At 37.5% G+C, this 16,508-nt stretch overlaps 1 protein-coding gene across 1 annotated transcript; it reads right to left on the bottom strand.

The window, feature by feature from the left end:
• Window positions 1-5,050: 5,050 nt before the first annotated feature.
• On the bottom strand, window positions 5,051-10,876 carry LOC149374143 (uncharacterized). The gene is given in 5 exon segments (XM_089594747.1): window positions 5,051-5,342; window positions 6,224-6,542; window positions 8,887-9,945; window positions 9,948-10,069; window positions 10,563-10,876. Coding segments are annotated over 5 exon segments (2,106 nt in total).
• Window positions 10,877-16,508: the final 5,632 nt, after the last annotated feature.

Here is a 16,508-nt window from a genome sequence, read left to right as displayed (position 1 = left end):
TGATGGATTTCTTCTGAAGAAGTAGGCTTGAAGCTAAAAGGGGAGGGAGATGGGTTGGGTGGAGATGTTCTATTGAGTACCAGATTAATGTCGTTGAAGGTGAGCGGTGATGCTGAGGTAGTAACAAAAGTATATGCGTTTATGAAAGTGTCTGAGGGGGAATAACTGTGTAGGTGATGGTGGTGTGAAATCGGTGAGATTTAGTTTGCGGAGAACAGACCATTTGTCTTCGGGGTTTATGGATGAGTCAATGAGTTGAGCGAAGTATGAATTTTTAGCGGTGAAAAGGCGGTTTGAGACTCGGTTGCGGAGAAGGCGATGACGCTCTATATCTATCTGCAGTCCGGAAAGCCGGGCGTCACGATAGGCTCTGTCTCTATCCAACATCATGTCTCTGATCTGGGGGGTTACCCATGGTTTTCTACGGGATGACAAGGTGATTTGTTTCAGTGGGGCAAGGATGTCAAATGCTTTTAGCAGCGACATTGAGAAACTAGTTGTGAGGGTGTCTAGCGATTGTGGATCTATATCAGAAATGGATGTAGCAAGAGATGAAAGTGAAGCGGAGATGTGAGATGAGAGTAGTTCACTGTTGATGTGCTTGAGATTGCGTGATAAGATGATTTTAGAGGTGCGTGGAACCAGTATGAAACGGAAGACAACCTCAATCCAGGCGTGCCCCGCGATGAAGGGTGTAGTAGACTGTTTGTAACGGATGAGCGCAGAGGGGTCATTTAAGATGAAGATGTCGATCCAAGTATGCGATGGGTTATTGCGGTAAAAGGCGTGATGAGTCGGATGGGAGGGAACGAGGTAAAGTGAATTTTCAGAGATTTTAGTGAAGAGAAATTGCGATGAAAAGGATGAAGTAAATATGTTGATGTTGAAGTCGCCTATGATGATAATCTTTAAATAATCAGGAAGATGATCTGAAAGGGCGTTAAAGAATTGGTGAGGGAGGGTAGCAGAAGGGCGACGGTAAATTATGGCTAATTAGGGCTCTGTGAAATGCTGTTGATGTTTCAAGGATGAGAAATTCTGGTGTGTTGTCAAAGTCTGGGTCCGAGCTTGTAAGAATGATAGTTTTAAAGGAGTCGCGTATGTAGGCACCAACGCCACCCCCCTCGTTTCCCACTCTATCAACACGAAATAAAGAATAACCTTGGAGGCCAATTACTGCATCCAGGGTGTCGGGAGTAAGGAAAGTTTCGGTGATGACGATGACATCAGGGGACGTGTTCGCGACCAAGAGTTTAAGTTGTGCGTGGTAAGGATGATTGAGTTGGTTTATGTTGGCATGTATGATGTTAATGGAGTTGATGGTCTGACGAGAGAGATTGTGTGGGTGGGATGGCGTAATTAGTCATTGTCTAAGTTAAGGGGTTTGAGGTGATAGGTGGGCGAGGTCTTCCTCAGTTGAGAGAGAGAGACAGAGAGAGAAAGAGAGAGAGAGATGCAGGAGACTAAGATAGCTTTTATCATAATTCTTTGAACAAATCAAAATTCAGATTATCTTTGTTGATAGTATACATTGTTATACATTGTTGACAGGTATGTACGTACCCTAAGAATCAATCTAGTATGATCGAAAGGAATCTGAACAAAAAGATATCATGCTTTCAGAGTAAAAAACTAACTAAATCTTACTAATATATAAAGCAAAGTCGTACTAAATATAATAAAAAACAGATTATACCTTACTTTTCCTCTTGATAATTAATCTATCAATATGAAGAAAGAGTTACATTAGCCGTAAAATCCAATATCACAAAAAAATTACCTGAATACAATAGTTACTCTTAGAACACTTTCATCAGTTCTTGTTATTCTGGACAAGGGCACCGGTGAAATTATTATGCAATATCATATTGCAACAATTCACTTAAACTTGGTAAACAAAAATGCTAAGGGTAAAAAATAAAGTTCATATAAAGAATTGTAACATTGATTAGAGTACAATGAAAAACACTGGGTGAAAAAAAAAATTATTCTTGGAGTACTACCATCTCGGTACGTACGTTGTAACAGGTCCGATTGTTGGAAAGTACAGACATATGCAAAAATAAAATTTTTTTATATTTTATAATACAAAAATTGATGGCTTTAATTAATTAATAAATCGAATACTAACCCGAATAGAAATACACATTTTGGCAGGTAGCAGGACCAGCTCCGGTGCCTTAAGCTTGGTCTCCAGACCTCTTCCGGCAGTCTTTCCAGGCAGTATGCAAACTGTTACCAGGTACGTTTCTAGGCAGGTTCAGGCTTCCTTAGGTTCCGGTTGCCAGAAATGGACCGTGGAGTGCCCGTAAGGTACCAAGTATAAATTAAACAAATAATATATTAAACAAAGGTCGGTGACATGAAAAAAGCGTAGCTAATAAAAATAAAACCATGCAAAAACAATGTAAGGTAAATACAAAAGTTTTATTTCCAAATATATACAAGTTAAACATTATCATTATATTTTGTGTGACATGGGTAAAGTAGGATCATACTTTTTCAACTCCTTAAATAAAAAATTCATGTGTCCATTAGCTGGCTTGCACAACCTTGCATAGTATATCAGGACCTTTGCAATAAATGATTGTTCGCATTTTTTTCCATCACTATATTCATTAACATATTCCCTGGCACAGCTGCTGTCATATTTTCGATCATCATTATCATTATCATCACTGCCATTATCATTATTGTCATCATCATCACTATCATCAGCAGGAGCAAAGCGATACTTGTCAGCAAACATTTCCCGTTCATCCTCAACACTTTCACTCAACTCTGATTCATCAATGAATAAATCATAATTTTTATGATTAAAGCAGTGTATTTCATCGGAATAATTATCCACTTCAATACTTTTTTCATTTTCAATAACCAAATTCTGAATGTGTATTGCATCACTCACATTAGTGGTTTTCACAATTTTTTTGTTATTTTCGAATTCTTCGGCTTTCCGTTTTCTTATACTCGCATTTGAACTTTCTTACAGTACAAACGAGATTCAAACTTTTTATCAATAGTATACGTTTATTTGTTACTTTTAAAATACTTATTTGTATACAACGATGATTTGGAGTAATCGGAGCAGAAGCTGTAACCTCAAAGTTGAAGATGTACCTTCAGGGCCAAGCATGGTCAGTACATGGTAACCGTACCTTCAGGTTGCCTGAACCTGCCCGGACAAGCACCTGGTAACGCTACCTACGGGGGCCATAGAAATTAGTGTCCGGTAGCAAGAGATGGCCCTGAAGAAGCCTTGAGGTAAACGGAAAACATTTCTATTCGGGAAGTCAGTGATGGTTAAGTCAAGATGTAGAAATAAATGCATTTCACTTATCTAATTTTATAGCTTTTACCATACTTCATACCAGGCTATCATCCTCTGTTTGATTTACTTTTATTTATTGGCGGAATGAATAATCGGTACAGAACGCTGATGCGTGACTGCTAAGTTCAGCAGAGTTTACAACGTAAAAGTAATACACGAGGATCGTGCTGTCGAGTCAAAAGATATGATGGCGGCTGAGCTGGCCTAACTCGGCGGTTTTCTTCTACTCTCCCTTTTTGACCGTTGATGAGCAGCCGCGCCCGCATGCCAGGTCACCGTACAAGCGGCTGAGAGGGCGAGACGGTAGCAGCCGCGAAATACAAATCAACATCCTCCATTTGGTACACCCATTTCTTGATGTCTTAATAGGATAAATAGTGATGGGTTTAATTAAAAAATTGACAATAATTCTAAGATTTCATTATTTATGTACCTAAACATAAGTGTAAGGTATGCTTTCCACTATTATGTTTGATGAGCTGTGTGCTTAAAAGATTCTGCCAACTTTTAAGTAAGAAGCTTATGATTGTGCGTATGTATAGATATGATAGCATACATTTACTTTGATAAGATCAAAGTTTGTTAGTAAACTAATTATCTCAAAGTCACGCCAGATCACCTGCCACTTTTTAGAGCACTGCACGGATGATCTGTTCGTCTGTTTCTTTTCCCCCCTCTCTCTCTCTCTCTTTCTCTCCCTCTTGCATGCACACAATGGTTCGATGTAGTTACTATACCTATGTATAATAAAAAGTATAACCTTGCTCTAAACCATCTTTTTAAATTTATATTGTAGTGATATAGGTCCGACTCCTATTAAGGGTACCACCCTGGGCACTGAGCACTTGAGAGATGGAAGGGAAGAGGGATACTGGGAGGGAAGTTGGGGGAAATTAGTTAGTTTTACTGCAAGAAGGTCGCCCATCTTCTCCTTCAATACAATTACGTGGTGAAAAAGAACATGTGAATATTCACAGATGTACTTGCCCGAAAAAGTCGCATCGACTGGGAATCGAACCTTTCTTCTTCTTTTTTTTTTTTTTAAGTTTTTATTTGCAGATTAAGACAAATATTGTACATTTTTTGGCGCAAACAAAAATACAAACAAAGACCATAATATATGACGTACAACTATGCAGATACTTGTCCTATTACAAGGCTAGTTCGCGTCTGAAAGATAGCGGGTTTAAACAAATAATCAAGCAGAGTGTATGAGTGACGGAGATAAATTCGTCGATATTCAAACGGATTAACTGAGTATATGACGCGGGAAAAAGATGATATAAAAATCCATGTACAGTAGCTATTGCAAGGAACGAGTGAAGGGGGGAGGATATATATACATATATATATATAGAGGGGGGTGACGTCTTAGAGACAGTGACATTATCGTATGAGTTTAAGTCGCTGCGCGGAAAGCTTACAAAAATGTAGATATATGTAAAGTATATGATAATAGAATTAGCGAGTATGGAGATACACGGTAGTATGTATGACAGACCCAATACTTAGGGCAACAATAGCGCGTACTTAAATAATTAGTTTTTCAAGTTTAATCTGATTTTCTAACGTCTTATCTCGTCTAAGAATATGACGTCATCTGCGAGCCACCAGTACTTAATGCTAAGACGATGAAAGTCCTGTGTGTCGTTTTTTGATATGGTTCGTGAGTATTTAAACGAGGCTGGGTTCAAATCAGTTGGGTTAAATGAGATAAACTTATTGGCTTGGTGCCTTGAGATGATACAGGATAGGGGTATTAAGTTCATCCTGTAGGTAACCGTTCTTGTCAAAGAAGGCAAAGGAATGGGGAGTCAGATAGCCCGATTGGGCCTCATTTAAAAAATCTCTAGCGGCGTCTGTGATGAAACTAACGCAGTAGCAGTTCTCAATTTTGGCAAGATTCGCAAAGTAGTCTCGGTTGATTTTTAGGAGAAAATTATCAATTCGTGGGATTTGAGCCAGATTATAAATGACTTCGTTACTCACGAAATGATCAGAGTCTCTTTCTCTAAAGATGTACAGACAAACACGTAAACAATGACGCTCAAATTTGCGAAGTTTTTCAACTATAGAGGCGCTTAAGTTCCACCAAACAGGTGAGGCGCATGTAATTATGGGACGAGTAAGTAAAAGATAACAAATAATTTTGGCCTTTAGAGAAAGCGTCTTATTGAAGAAGAGCCTGGAATAGGCTTAAAAAGCTGTTTTAGTTTCATCTAGTTGCGTTAAAACGTGTGGGGTGAGTTTAAGTAAATAGTCAAGGCAAAGGCCGAGATGTTTAACCAAATTTTTGCTGTCGATCATGTGAGAGGTTTCATTATCGCTGATCGTAATCTTGAATGCTTTTATTTCGTTTCTAATTCGATTGCGCCCAGACACGCAGATGAGTCTGAGAGACAAATAGAAGAGAGCTACTTCGGTTTTAGGGAGGTTTGTTTTTAAGTTTCGTTGAGTATACCAGTCTTTGATGTGTACTATTACTCTGTTGATCTTGTGTTGAATAACCGGGGGGAATCTATCCGCGATCAGCACAAAAAAATCATCGGCGAAGCAAGCAGAATAAGTTTTGTTGGAGGAATTAAGGCCGGAGAGCATAGGAAGAGAACAAGTGTAAATATTAAACAGCTCTGGAGAGTTAATGGTCCCTTGCATGAGTCCTTCTGGGATGGAGAACGTGAGGGAGGAAGTTTGGGTACCATTTCAAGTAATGAACTCTCTTTCTTTAGTCATAGCCCAAACAAGCTGGATAAAATCAGACGGAAATTTGAGGTCAAAGAGCGTGTAGAGCAAACCCTTAATCTACGCCGAGTCAAATGCTCTTTCAAGGTCAATGAGGCATGCTCCGATTGACTCTTCTGCATGGAGGTGCTTATTAATTTCTGTTATAACCTTGTGAATTGCATGCGTTGTGGAGAGGTGTTGCCTGAATCCAAACTGTTGTTTGGGATGATTTTGAGCTCACGGGTGTAGAACTTCATCGAGTAATTGATGACAGCTTCATAGACCTTACTGATGGCTGGTGTGAAACTAGTGGGGCGATAGCTTGACACACAGTTGCTAGGCTTGTTTTTCTTCAATAGGAAGAGGACTTTTTTCCATTCTTTGGGGTAGTAACTATTGTTTAGACAATTATTGAATAGAATGGTGTAGTCCTTGATGACCTTGGTGAGAAGATGTTTGAGAACGATCGGCGGGATTTTGTCAAAGCCTGAAGAAGTTTTATTGGGCAGATTGTAAAATATAAGGGCCACTTGGGGTACGCTGTGGAAAAATAGTGAGAAAAGGTCAATTGGCGTTGAGTTGGCGTGGCATATTTACCATTTCAAGGAATGCGCCAAGTACGTTAAGAGTGTCTTGGGGCGAAAGAATCTAATATTTATTGTCGATTATATTAAGCTCATCTATATTTGCATTACAGCGTTCTAGAAGGAACAGCTGATCGACATCAAGGAGTATACTATCGATTTTGGGGGCTCCTTTGGACCTGAAAAGCCTGTTAATAGTTGGAAAAAATGAATTAGGCTTCGTATGATCTATGGATTTTAGCTGGGAGCTCCAATACTTATTATAAGAGCCCTTATATTCGTTTTGAAGGTAGTAGTCGATCAAAAACACTTTTCTTACGATTTTTCTAAAATTTTGTGTATTCCTTAAGATTGCTATTATTTATCATGAGCCAAAGTTTGAAGAGGCTTAGCGGTATAGTTTTGGAGATATTAAAGTTTTAATGTTGAACTTTTAACATAGGAGGTATAGGAAAGCGCCAGATTGGGGGTTGATTTGTGAACGAAATTGCTTATATCTCTAAAACGCTTCTTACAATGTTTCGTAAAAAATAGTATGATATAATTTATATTATAAAGCAACTGTGGTTCCAATGTAAAAGGGCTCAGCGGTATAGTTTTGTTGTTCGAGCTTTGCAAAGTTGATAAATTCAGTGAAATTTCAGTAGAACGAGGAGCGTTATGAAAAGCCGGCAACACTGCTTTCGTCGATCTCTACATGTATTCATGAATCTGTATGTATATTCCTTCCAGTACATTGTACGCAAGCTACAGCTGATAGTATAGATGAAAATTAACAATATTTTATTTTGAATCAATAAATTTTATTTAAATCATAATTATTTAACAAACATAGACGAAAATTTAAGAAATAAATTATTTATGCATATGCAAGTAGTAAAATTCAGAATTTTACAACGAACATTTATAAAATATTGTTGTGTTATAAATATTGACTTAATCATTGACTATTTGAGGGACTTGTACATGATTTCAAGTAATCAATAACTTTTTGTAATATCTTCTTGTCTTTAGTAATAAATGGCTTATTATTTTCATCTAATTTACAAAATAAGGTCTTAATATCATATTCTCCTCCAGAACAATAATTATTTTGTAAATAGATAAACGTAATTTTTCGTTTTGCAATCTTTTTTAACATTCCAGAGGAAATATTTTTCTTTAATTTGTTTAATTTTGGTAAAGTATCATCCATATCTTGCGATTCGTTAATGTCGTTCAAAGTTTGTTTGAAAGTTTTTATAGATACAAGTAATATTTCTTCTTTTGCAATCTTAATAACTAATTCTTTTAGAGTCCTTATGTCGAATTCAGCATCGTGCCAGTTATTCTCGATTTTTTCTGGTAAAAAATCTCTAGATAAACTTTGCAACTAAAACGCACCCGGTCCCTTACGCTCAGGCAAACATTTTTAAAAAAAAATTAGAGTATCAGAGAAACCACTGATTAAAGAGAACTCATTTATCAAATTGTTATTCAAGATTGCTCTAACTAATTTACTGCGATCGAATTGAGCGTTATGAGCAACTAGTACACATGATTTTCCTACAGCAACTAAATATTGATGAAAGGCATGTAGCGCTTCAGAAATATTCAAGGTAACTAATTTTTTATTATTGATGTACAATTCTCCGTCCACCGATGTCAAGCCTGTCACTTTAGTTGCATTAGGGTTGATTGTTTGAGTCAGAGTAACGTAACAATTAAAAATAGTCTGTTCATGTAAAGCTGCTATTTGTAAAATATCGGCACATTTTTCGAAACCTGACGTTTCAACATCGAAGTATACAATCGCGTTATTGGACGATAGTGCAGTGGTATTAACGTTAAAAGGAAAATTACTTTCGATGTGGTGACAAGACCTTAACATCATATTACTACATTTAATATCTTTCAGTTACATGTGCTGAGTCAGGATGTGACCTTTATTGTAGATAACTTAACTGTATATACATTTTGACTGATAAAGTTTATAATATTAAGATGATTTAATTATTAATACTCCATTGCCGTAGTTATGACTGACTAGTCTTTATCAGTCATGCTGCGTTTGGCATTTTCATGTTCGCATCTGCATAGTTCCCTGAAGAGGGAGTCAGGATGACTCCGAAATATTGGATCACATTGTCCAACTAATATATGAAATGAATAGCCATGCTCCAAGATTCCACGTTTTTTCATTTAAATTTCCTTAATCATGGTAAAAGAGCAAGAAGACAGTAGTTTTATTATCAAATTGAAAATTACTTTTTTTTGGCAGTTTTGTTTCTGTACTCATTCCGCAGTTTGGTTTATTTCGCACACCCTCAGATTTTTCTTTCTGTTTTCGGAGTAACTCTCGTTTTTTAGACAAGGTTTTTCGGCATAATTTTTGAAAATGAGATCGTGCAAGAACGGATCTTTTGAATCTTAGAGAGTCCGTTTTCAAAGCGTGCTTGGAGGTGTGTGTGCCAGGTGACAAGGTCATATTTTCTTTAATTTCAAGTAGCGAAGCCTCACCATCATTTTTTGTGCAGACGGCACTGGCAACTCGATAATCGCACGACACACTTGTACTTAGACACACATTTTTCAGTGCTTTGTGCACGATCGTATTATTCACGCTCTCATTTGCTTGGCTGGAAGCTGCCACGGAAAATTTGTGTGCATTTACAGCATATTTATCAAATACATCGCGCAGCGGTTGCAATAACGCTTCATTCAAAAAAATAACAGTTTGTTTTTCTATTTTTGATGCACGGCAACACCAACTTCCGCACTTCTCATGTTCATTAAAAAAGTGAAAAGGTAAAGCCCTTAAAATTTTTGCAAGATCATCAGCCTGTCCCGTGTTTTGAGATATAGCGTTAGTAAAGCACTTTTTAATGTGACCTATAACACCTTGTCTACTAACTTCTCTGAACGTTTTTGCCAATTCGTATAAATCGTTGACAAAGTGCTTCACTAAATGATTTTTGTCGGCTAACTTAAAAATTTCCAGGTGACTTTCTTTACGTATTGCAGCAATCGTCGAGCTATCTTCGTCTCCAATAACGACCCTCACTTGAAGATTACTCTCTTTTAAAATCGGTGAATTGTTGACAAAAGCAGCACCAGCGTCCGCCTCCATAGCTTTTGCACTGCCTTCGTAGTTGCAGCGACAATCGTGATCGGTTTTGGCACGTCCCATATCGCATGCTTTGCATTTTCTGTTCCTCGTTGTGTAGTCCAAAATTTTGCCTGATAAGAACCCAATTAATGTTCCGTACCCATTTAGACTGTCGTAACTACGACCGTTGCCTCGTTTACTCCACCCCATATCATAGTCACAATAATATTTACAGTATCACCAATAGCTTTGTCGAAGGATTCGGATGGATTGTGAATTCTGTTACTGTAAGATTGGAGGGTTTGATTGTGTGGATAGATGGCTTGGACTATGTCTGTGGGCCTACAAAAATATATAAAGAGATTGTAAAGACAAGAAACTTATCTAAAATTGTGTTTTTTTTTATTTGTAAAACATAACTGTATAACCCATTGAATTCAGCTATTTATTTGATGTATGATTTGATTACTTATGTAATAATAAAGGCTGACAAAAAGATTTATAAGATTAATTCGAGAATAAATCGTGATTATCTGTTCGTACAATCAATCTTGTCTTTCACCAAGCACTGTACTCACGGTTGAGGGTGGTGATAAGAAACGACTTGTATTTGTGAAGTTTTTTTATCTTTGTTGTGACATAGTTAAGAACATTGTCTTTTGGTTTGTATTTGGGTACGACGCTCTCAATTGAGCTGATTATCGCATTATTAATGTCGACAATGAACTTGTCTATCTCGTCGTTAGATAGATTAGTGTTAGTTGGAATTGAAGAGATGTAGTTTGTTTAGAGATTTTTTGAGAATTGTAACCACTTCGTTTTTTTAAACATGTACCTATTGGAGGCGAGTGGGCTTATTCTAGGAATGTCCTCTTGTAAATTCAGATCAATAATTAGGGCTTTGTGGTTGCTGTTATAGGCAGCGGTAGTAATTTTATTAAATAATAGGTTTGAGATGTTTAGCCTATTGTCTGATATACATAGGTCAAGGTAGGAATTGGTACTGGGGAAAGTGGGGGTGGCAAGGGGGATGACCTTAGCCCTGTAGCGGATACCTTTGGTTTGCTCCCAGCGCTTCAGCAGCGCGCCCTTGAGCTTGATCGTGGAGTCACCCCAACATGCATTACGAGCGTGTAGGTCACCAGCCATTATAAAATAGTTGGAATTTTTGTGGAGTTTGAGGGACGAAAAGTTGTTGGAAATTTTGTTATAAAATACTTTTTGTTGTCGTTGTTAGCATATAGTGCTAGGACGAAGAGATTTTTGTTGTTGGGGAGGGAAATTTTGATAATAGTATTCTCCAGTATGGAGTTGCTCGCAGATGACGAATAGTAAATAGCTTCGTGCTCTATTGAGTTTTTAATCCATATAGCTGTGCCACCTCCCTTGAGGCTATTAAGTCTGTCAGTGCGTATAATTTTATGATTAGCAAATTGTATAGAGTGCCTGGCATTAAGTTAGATTTCGCTTATTAGTGCTAAGTCGCAGTCTGAATCCGTGAGATAATTACATAGATCGAATCTCTTGTCCAGCGAGACTAAAGAATTAACATTAATGGCTATTATTTTAAGTGACTTAACAGCTCTTGAAGAATTATCGTTTATACTATTATGAGGATTAAAAGCTATTTTTATTCATTGGAACGATTTTCAGCTTTTCGTAAAGTTTGTTAATCCACTGAGTATTATTTTCAATTAGGTTTTGTATTATATTGAATCTGTTATTAATCGATTCATTGATTTGTTGTTCGATACAGAGGAGAAAGCTTTGTAAGTTAAAATTATTTACAGGAGAATGTTGGCCATTAGCAAAAAGTTGCTGACTAGCATTGGCGTTAAGGGGCCAAGCGGTATGTGAAGTGAGGGAGTTAGGTGTATATTGCCTTGTGCGAAGGGCGGGGAAATCTTTAGTGTAAGATTTAAAGTTATTCGGATCGTTGCTCCCTTTGGGATTAGCAGAAGCGACGCTATTTACAAATGCATCTACTTTATTGACACGCGCAAATTTTTCAGCTTGAGCATCGTTGCGTCTGTTAGTTTGCATATGCTTAGTGAATTTTAAGAAAGGATAGCCTTTGTAGAAGACTGGATGTCCTGTGCTATTACAGTTTGCGAAGTGCGGTAAATTTTTATCAGTCAAATCTTTAGGTATAGAGCAGTTACTGGGCTCATGGTTCTGCCCACACTTGACGCAACGAAACAACGAAACTCTAGTGAACAGATGCGCTCGCGTGTCCAATGCATTGACACTTCGTACATTGAAAGAGTTCTTTTTTTTAGCGGTTTCCAGTGAATATTTTGATACGCAAGAGTTTTAACTTTAATCAAATTTTGGACGATGCTATCGTTGCTTAAGTGAACAAGAAAAAAGCCGGGGCTATTTTTATTTTTGTTTTTGTTGAGACTAGCCTTTGATAGTTTTAAGATTTCAACGCCGGGAACATTGAGTTCGGTCAGTTCGTCCTTTAATTCTGTATCAGAAAAATCACCTGCTATACCTTGAAGCACGAGGCACTTTGGTTGCGAGTTTTTAGGCGTATACGTAAAAAACTCTATTTTATTGTCTTTAAGTACTAGAAGTATGTTATTAAACGAGCTGATCGAATTCAAACACAAGGTACACTCATTTTTATCCAATTGCTTTAAATAAAAGTCGCTTTTATTGAATTTAACTTTAAATAAATTAACTAACTCTTCAATCTTTTGGTTACGCACAAATATTGGAGGAGGACGGTTCTTGCCTTGGGAATGTTGCGTGGTGACGTACTCTGTCGACATATCTGCATTGTTAGTGGACTTGCGTTGATTGGCAACGTCGCTTCCCTGCGTAAGCGTGCGCTGGCGGCTGCTTCTCTTATTTGCTCGGATGAGTGAGCAGTCAATAAGGCAGGGATGGTAGCACCAGCTGCCTGATGCGATCGGTGTTCAGGAGAGCGTTGACCAGTGCTGTTACGCGGCTCTTTCGGTGGTATAGATCGGAGCTCGCCATCTTCGACGCTTTCGTCGATAAACTTGGGATCAGTTGTACTTCTCAGAAGAGAATCTTCGTTCTCTACCTCTGTGTCTTGCAGCAGGGAGAAACGATTACTGGTGAATAGCGATGGCTGCTGGAGGGGTGCGTTGACGCTGCGCGTTTTGAGTGCGCGCTGCGGCTTATCCCAGCTGGCTTGCGTGTGCGACTGTTGTTTAGTGGCCGCACGCTCTAATGGCAATTTGACACTGGCGTCAGATGGCGATACATGCAAAGGCCTCTTCTTTGCGTTAAGTGTATTGGGAGTAAATTTGGTGTTCGGTTGTGAACGAACGCTGAACTCTTTTTTTGCTTGCCGAAAAAGCTTTTCGAGAGATGCAGAGTTGGGCATTTTTTTGCCACGGTTGAAAATCATACGAGAGATTTTCTTCGTAGGAGGTGGGAGTAATCGTGGTTGGAGTGCCAGTGACACGGATATTCAGAGGTGTGGTGTGTTGGACGAGTCGGCCATATTGATGACGCCGCCCATGCTTATATCCTCCAAGATGCTGGGAGAGGTAGGTAGGCTTGCGTCTGCCATACCGGACTCTGGGCACCCGTCTGGCAGGCTGCTCGATTAGCGATATGCAGAGATCATAGGGGAAACCAGCACTGAAAGTTTGCGGCGAAGCACTACCCGACTGTAGGTTAGGTTACACGGCAATAGCTCGTAGAAGCATGACCGCTCGCCATAAGCGCTCGAAGAAGACTCGGCTGGTAATCGGACCTCGGTCTCCCGCGTGCTAACCCATGACCTCGCCAACTGAGCCACCATGGAAGGTTCATCTCTTCGACGTTGTTTTAAATCATGGTAAAAGTTATTTTTCTTTCCAATTTATCCTATCGTATGTAAACATGTACGTAAATAAACGTGCACAAAGTATTAGATATGTATAACACGACAACCTAACCTTTGAAAACTTAAAAAACTCGATTTGTGACGTCTGTTAGTGAATGACTGACTTTTAAACAACATTTTTCAAAAAAAAAAAAGTGATGAAAAAAAATTGGTTGCCGACATAAATTTATGTTAGATGGCCTTAAAAAACCAATGATAAGATGGATTGGTGGTTTAGTCAACGTAAGGATTTATGATGGCTTTGAAGAGGGCCAGTAGCGATACTTTCAGTTAGAAGCTGATCATATTTCTAGCAGATGTAACTGCCTGACCTACGTAAGGTTGTTCTCCTTAACTTGAAATTGTTGCAAGAGGTGCTTGAACAGCACCAGGTTGGTCAGAAATACGGCCATGATACCCTTAAGCATTGGATGTGGTTATGCCCTAGTCAGACGTCTCCTAGTATTAGCGTTAATAACACTTTTGTTTTCACGACACTTGGTCATCTTTACAATCCAGGTCAGAAATCAGCGTAAGCCGTCAGCCCATTGCAAACTGTCAGTGTCGCTGGTAGCCAGGATACTCAGCTGCACGACTAACAGCTCTGTTCTTGACGGACTGGCAGTGAACAACTAAGATAATCGATTTTCTGTTCAGGATTATTATAACCAAACTCTCTGACTTTAATTACAGGTGGCTTTAATTATACTCTGACACTTATACTATGACTTTTATTGCGAATTCTGAGCTTATTTATTACTATTACTTTTTATCAAGAAAAAAATGTGCTAAAACCATTTAGGAAGTATAAAAAGTCAGTATGCAAAATTTTATCGAAATCAGTTGAATAGTTTTGGTAATTAGAGATTACAGCGGTTTTTGAGACTTTGCTTTATATATATTAATGAGATGAGATATTTACGTGGTAAGATTTTTTAAAATAATGACTGATTCTTATCATGTACACCATCTTTTATAAATAAGTCACACTAATTTATAATCTACTACATTTCCAGTTATAGTTCCTATACTGGGCAATATTTCACCACTATCTGAAAATAATTTTGTAGGTAAAAATCCAATTTACGTACATAGATGTGTTTGTCGTAACGGATGATAATGTTCACATTTTTGTAACTTTTATAAGCATTCGCCAATATTTTCATGAGTAAAATTATGCGCACATGTATTGATGTAGAATAATTATTAATGATCCTGATATGATACATCTAAGTAAGGGCTAGTGGTAACTTATTCCCGGACTCTGACAATAAATAACCAAAGTAGGATCAATTGACCGTTTTAATGTAAAAGAATACATCAAGTCATTGAAAACAAAAACAAACAGGTTCAACGCTTTTCTTGATTATGAAGATAATATTTTTAATTTAATTATACATGAAAATACACTAACTACAGTCTGAAATGTCATTTCATCACTGTATTTCTAATCATTATTTACTTAATTTTTGCTTGGTATTTAATTTATTCATTCAAGCTAAAATTTTGTTCCTATCAGTAGGAATTTCGAATCTTTAAATATTTGATCTAAGAAAATAATCAACAACCAAGTTATGTCTTATCTGATAATTTTATAAATTTGGCAAAGCCGAAAAGAATCGATTTTTCGAAATAATATAAATTATAAAATTTCAAAATAGCATTTACAGTGTTTTAATAACTTACAGTTTTTCTTAACTTAACTTACTTCTATGATCGTTGTTAAGGGAGTTCTCTCGGTTACAGAACTAACAATGAGAAAAAGATGATAATTTATCCACGAATGAATAAAGTCATGAAAATGGCATTGTCAAAATTTAAAGGCATGAGGGTTCTTAGGAGCTGAGTAATTAATATTTATACTTAGTTAATTTTTACATGTAGGCTTATGGGCTGATATCTTTTTAAGCGCTTCTATTGCATTTACCTCGCTTATAAACAATGAACTTTAGATGGTAATTTTATCAATGATAAAAAAAAATGTAATGATCGCATTGATTTTTATTAAACATCTCGACGGTCCTTTTGAGAGAAGAGATTAATTAATAAGCGTGGTAAAAGCTACAATAGGATATGTTTTCACAGTAAAGCGAGAAAGACAAACGACATACCAAACTATAGAGAGCGTTGGATGGACTATAGAGAGAGATTGGACGTTCTTAAGCCGCTGCTTGCTCGCACACAGTCCCAAGATCTTACTAGGTTGACCACAATGATGATTTTTATCCTACACAAGGGTACTCGTGGCGATTATGATAATAAGGCTGCTGCTTTTAACGTCAGAACCCAAGTTGACGGTTCTTTTTTTCTTGTTCCTCTTAGATTCACTTTTTAGGCGAGTCTACAGTGGCCTGGTTTACTCGAGCTTTTCCCACAAGCTTTATCGCCAAACTAAGTATTACATTTGCTTGAAATACACGGTTCTAACACGCAGCTTAATCACCGAATTAAATCTTATATTGGCTTAAGGTGTCTCATTACGAAATCGAAATACCTTAAGTATCAACGAAACTTGGAGGAATTATAGTTGAATGTGAACCGAATCACCTCTAAAATTTTGAAGCTGTGTTGCCAGGCAATTTTTTTAAAACAAATCTCTTAAAAATTAATGTTTAACTTATGCTCTGATGGAAGGTCATACAATATTGATTACAAAATTTTCAAAATATACCTTAACTTTTCGTATAAAACTAGGAATTGAAAGTAGAAATCATAAGCTTCTCAATGATATTAAAAAAATTTGGGTGTGCCAGGTGATATTTTGGTATTAGTTATCAAAAAGGTGATTATGAATGAAAAGACACAGGTTACTTGTGCTATGGCAGCGTCATGATCGGATGTTTGTAGGTGTGATGGACTGATGTCATGCAATCAGATAGTACTCGTGTGATGAACCACCTTAAAATACGCAACAAAACTTACTCTCTCACCTTT

This window comes from Copidosoma floridanum, unplaced genomic scaffold (assembly GCF_036245765.1).
Source record: "Copidosoma floridanum isolate Cflo_tuat_1 unplaced genomic scaffold, Cflo_Japanese_pri ptg000021l, whole genome shotgun sequence".
In the NCBI taxonomy this organism is placed as follows: Eukaryota; Metazoa; Arthropoda; class Insecta; order Hymenoptera; family Encyrtidae; genus Copidosoma; species Copidosoma floridanum.
The sequence above is the reverse complement of the archived record's forward strand: the minus strand, read 5'-3'. Positions and strand labels throughout refer to the sequence as shown.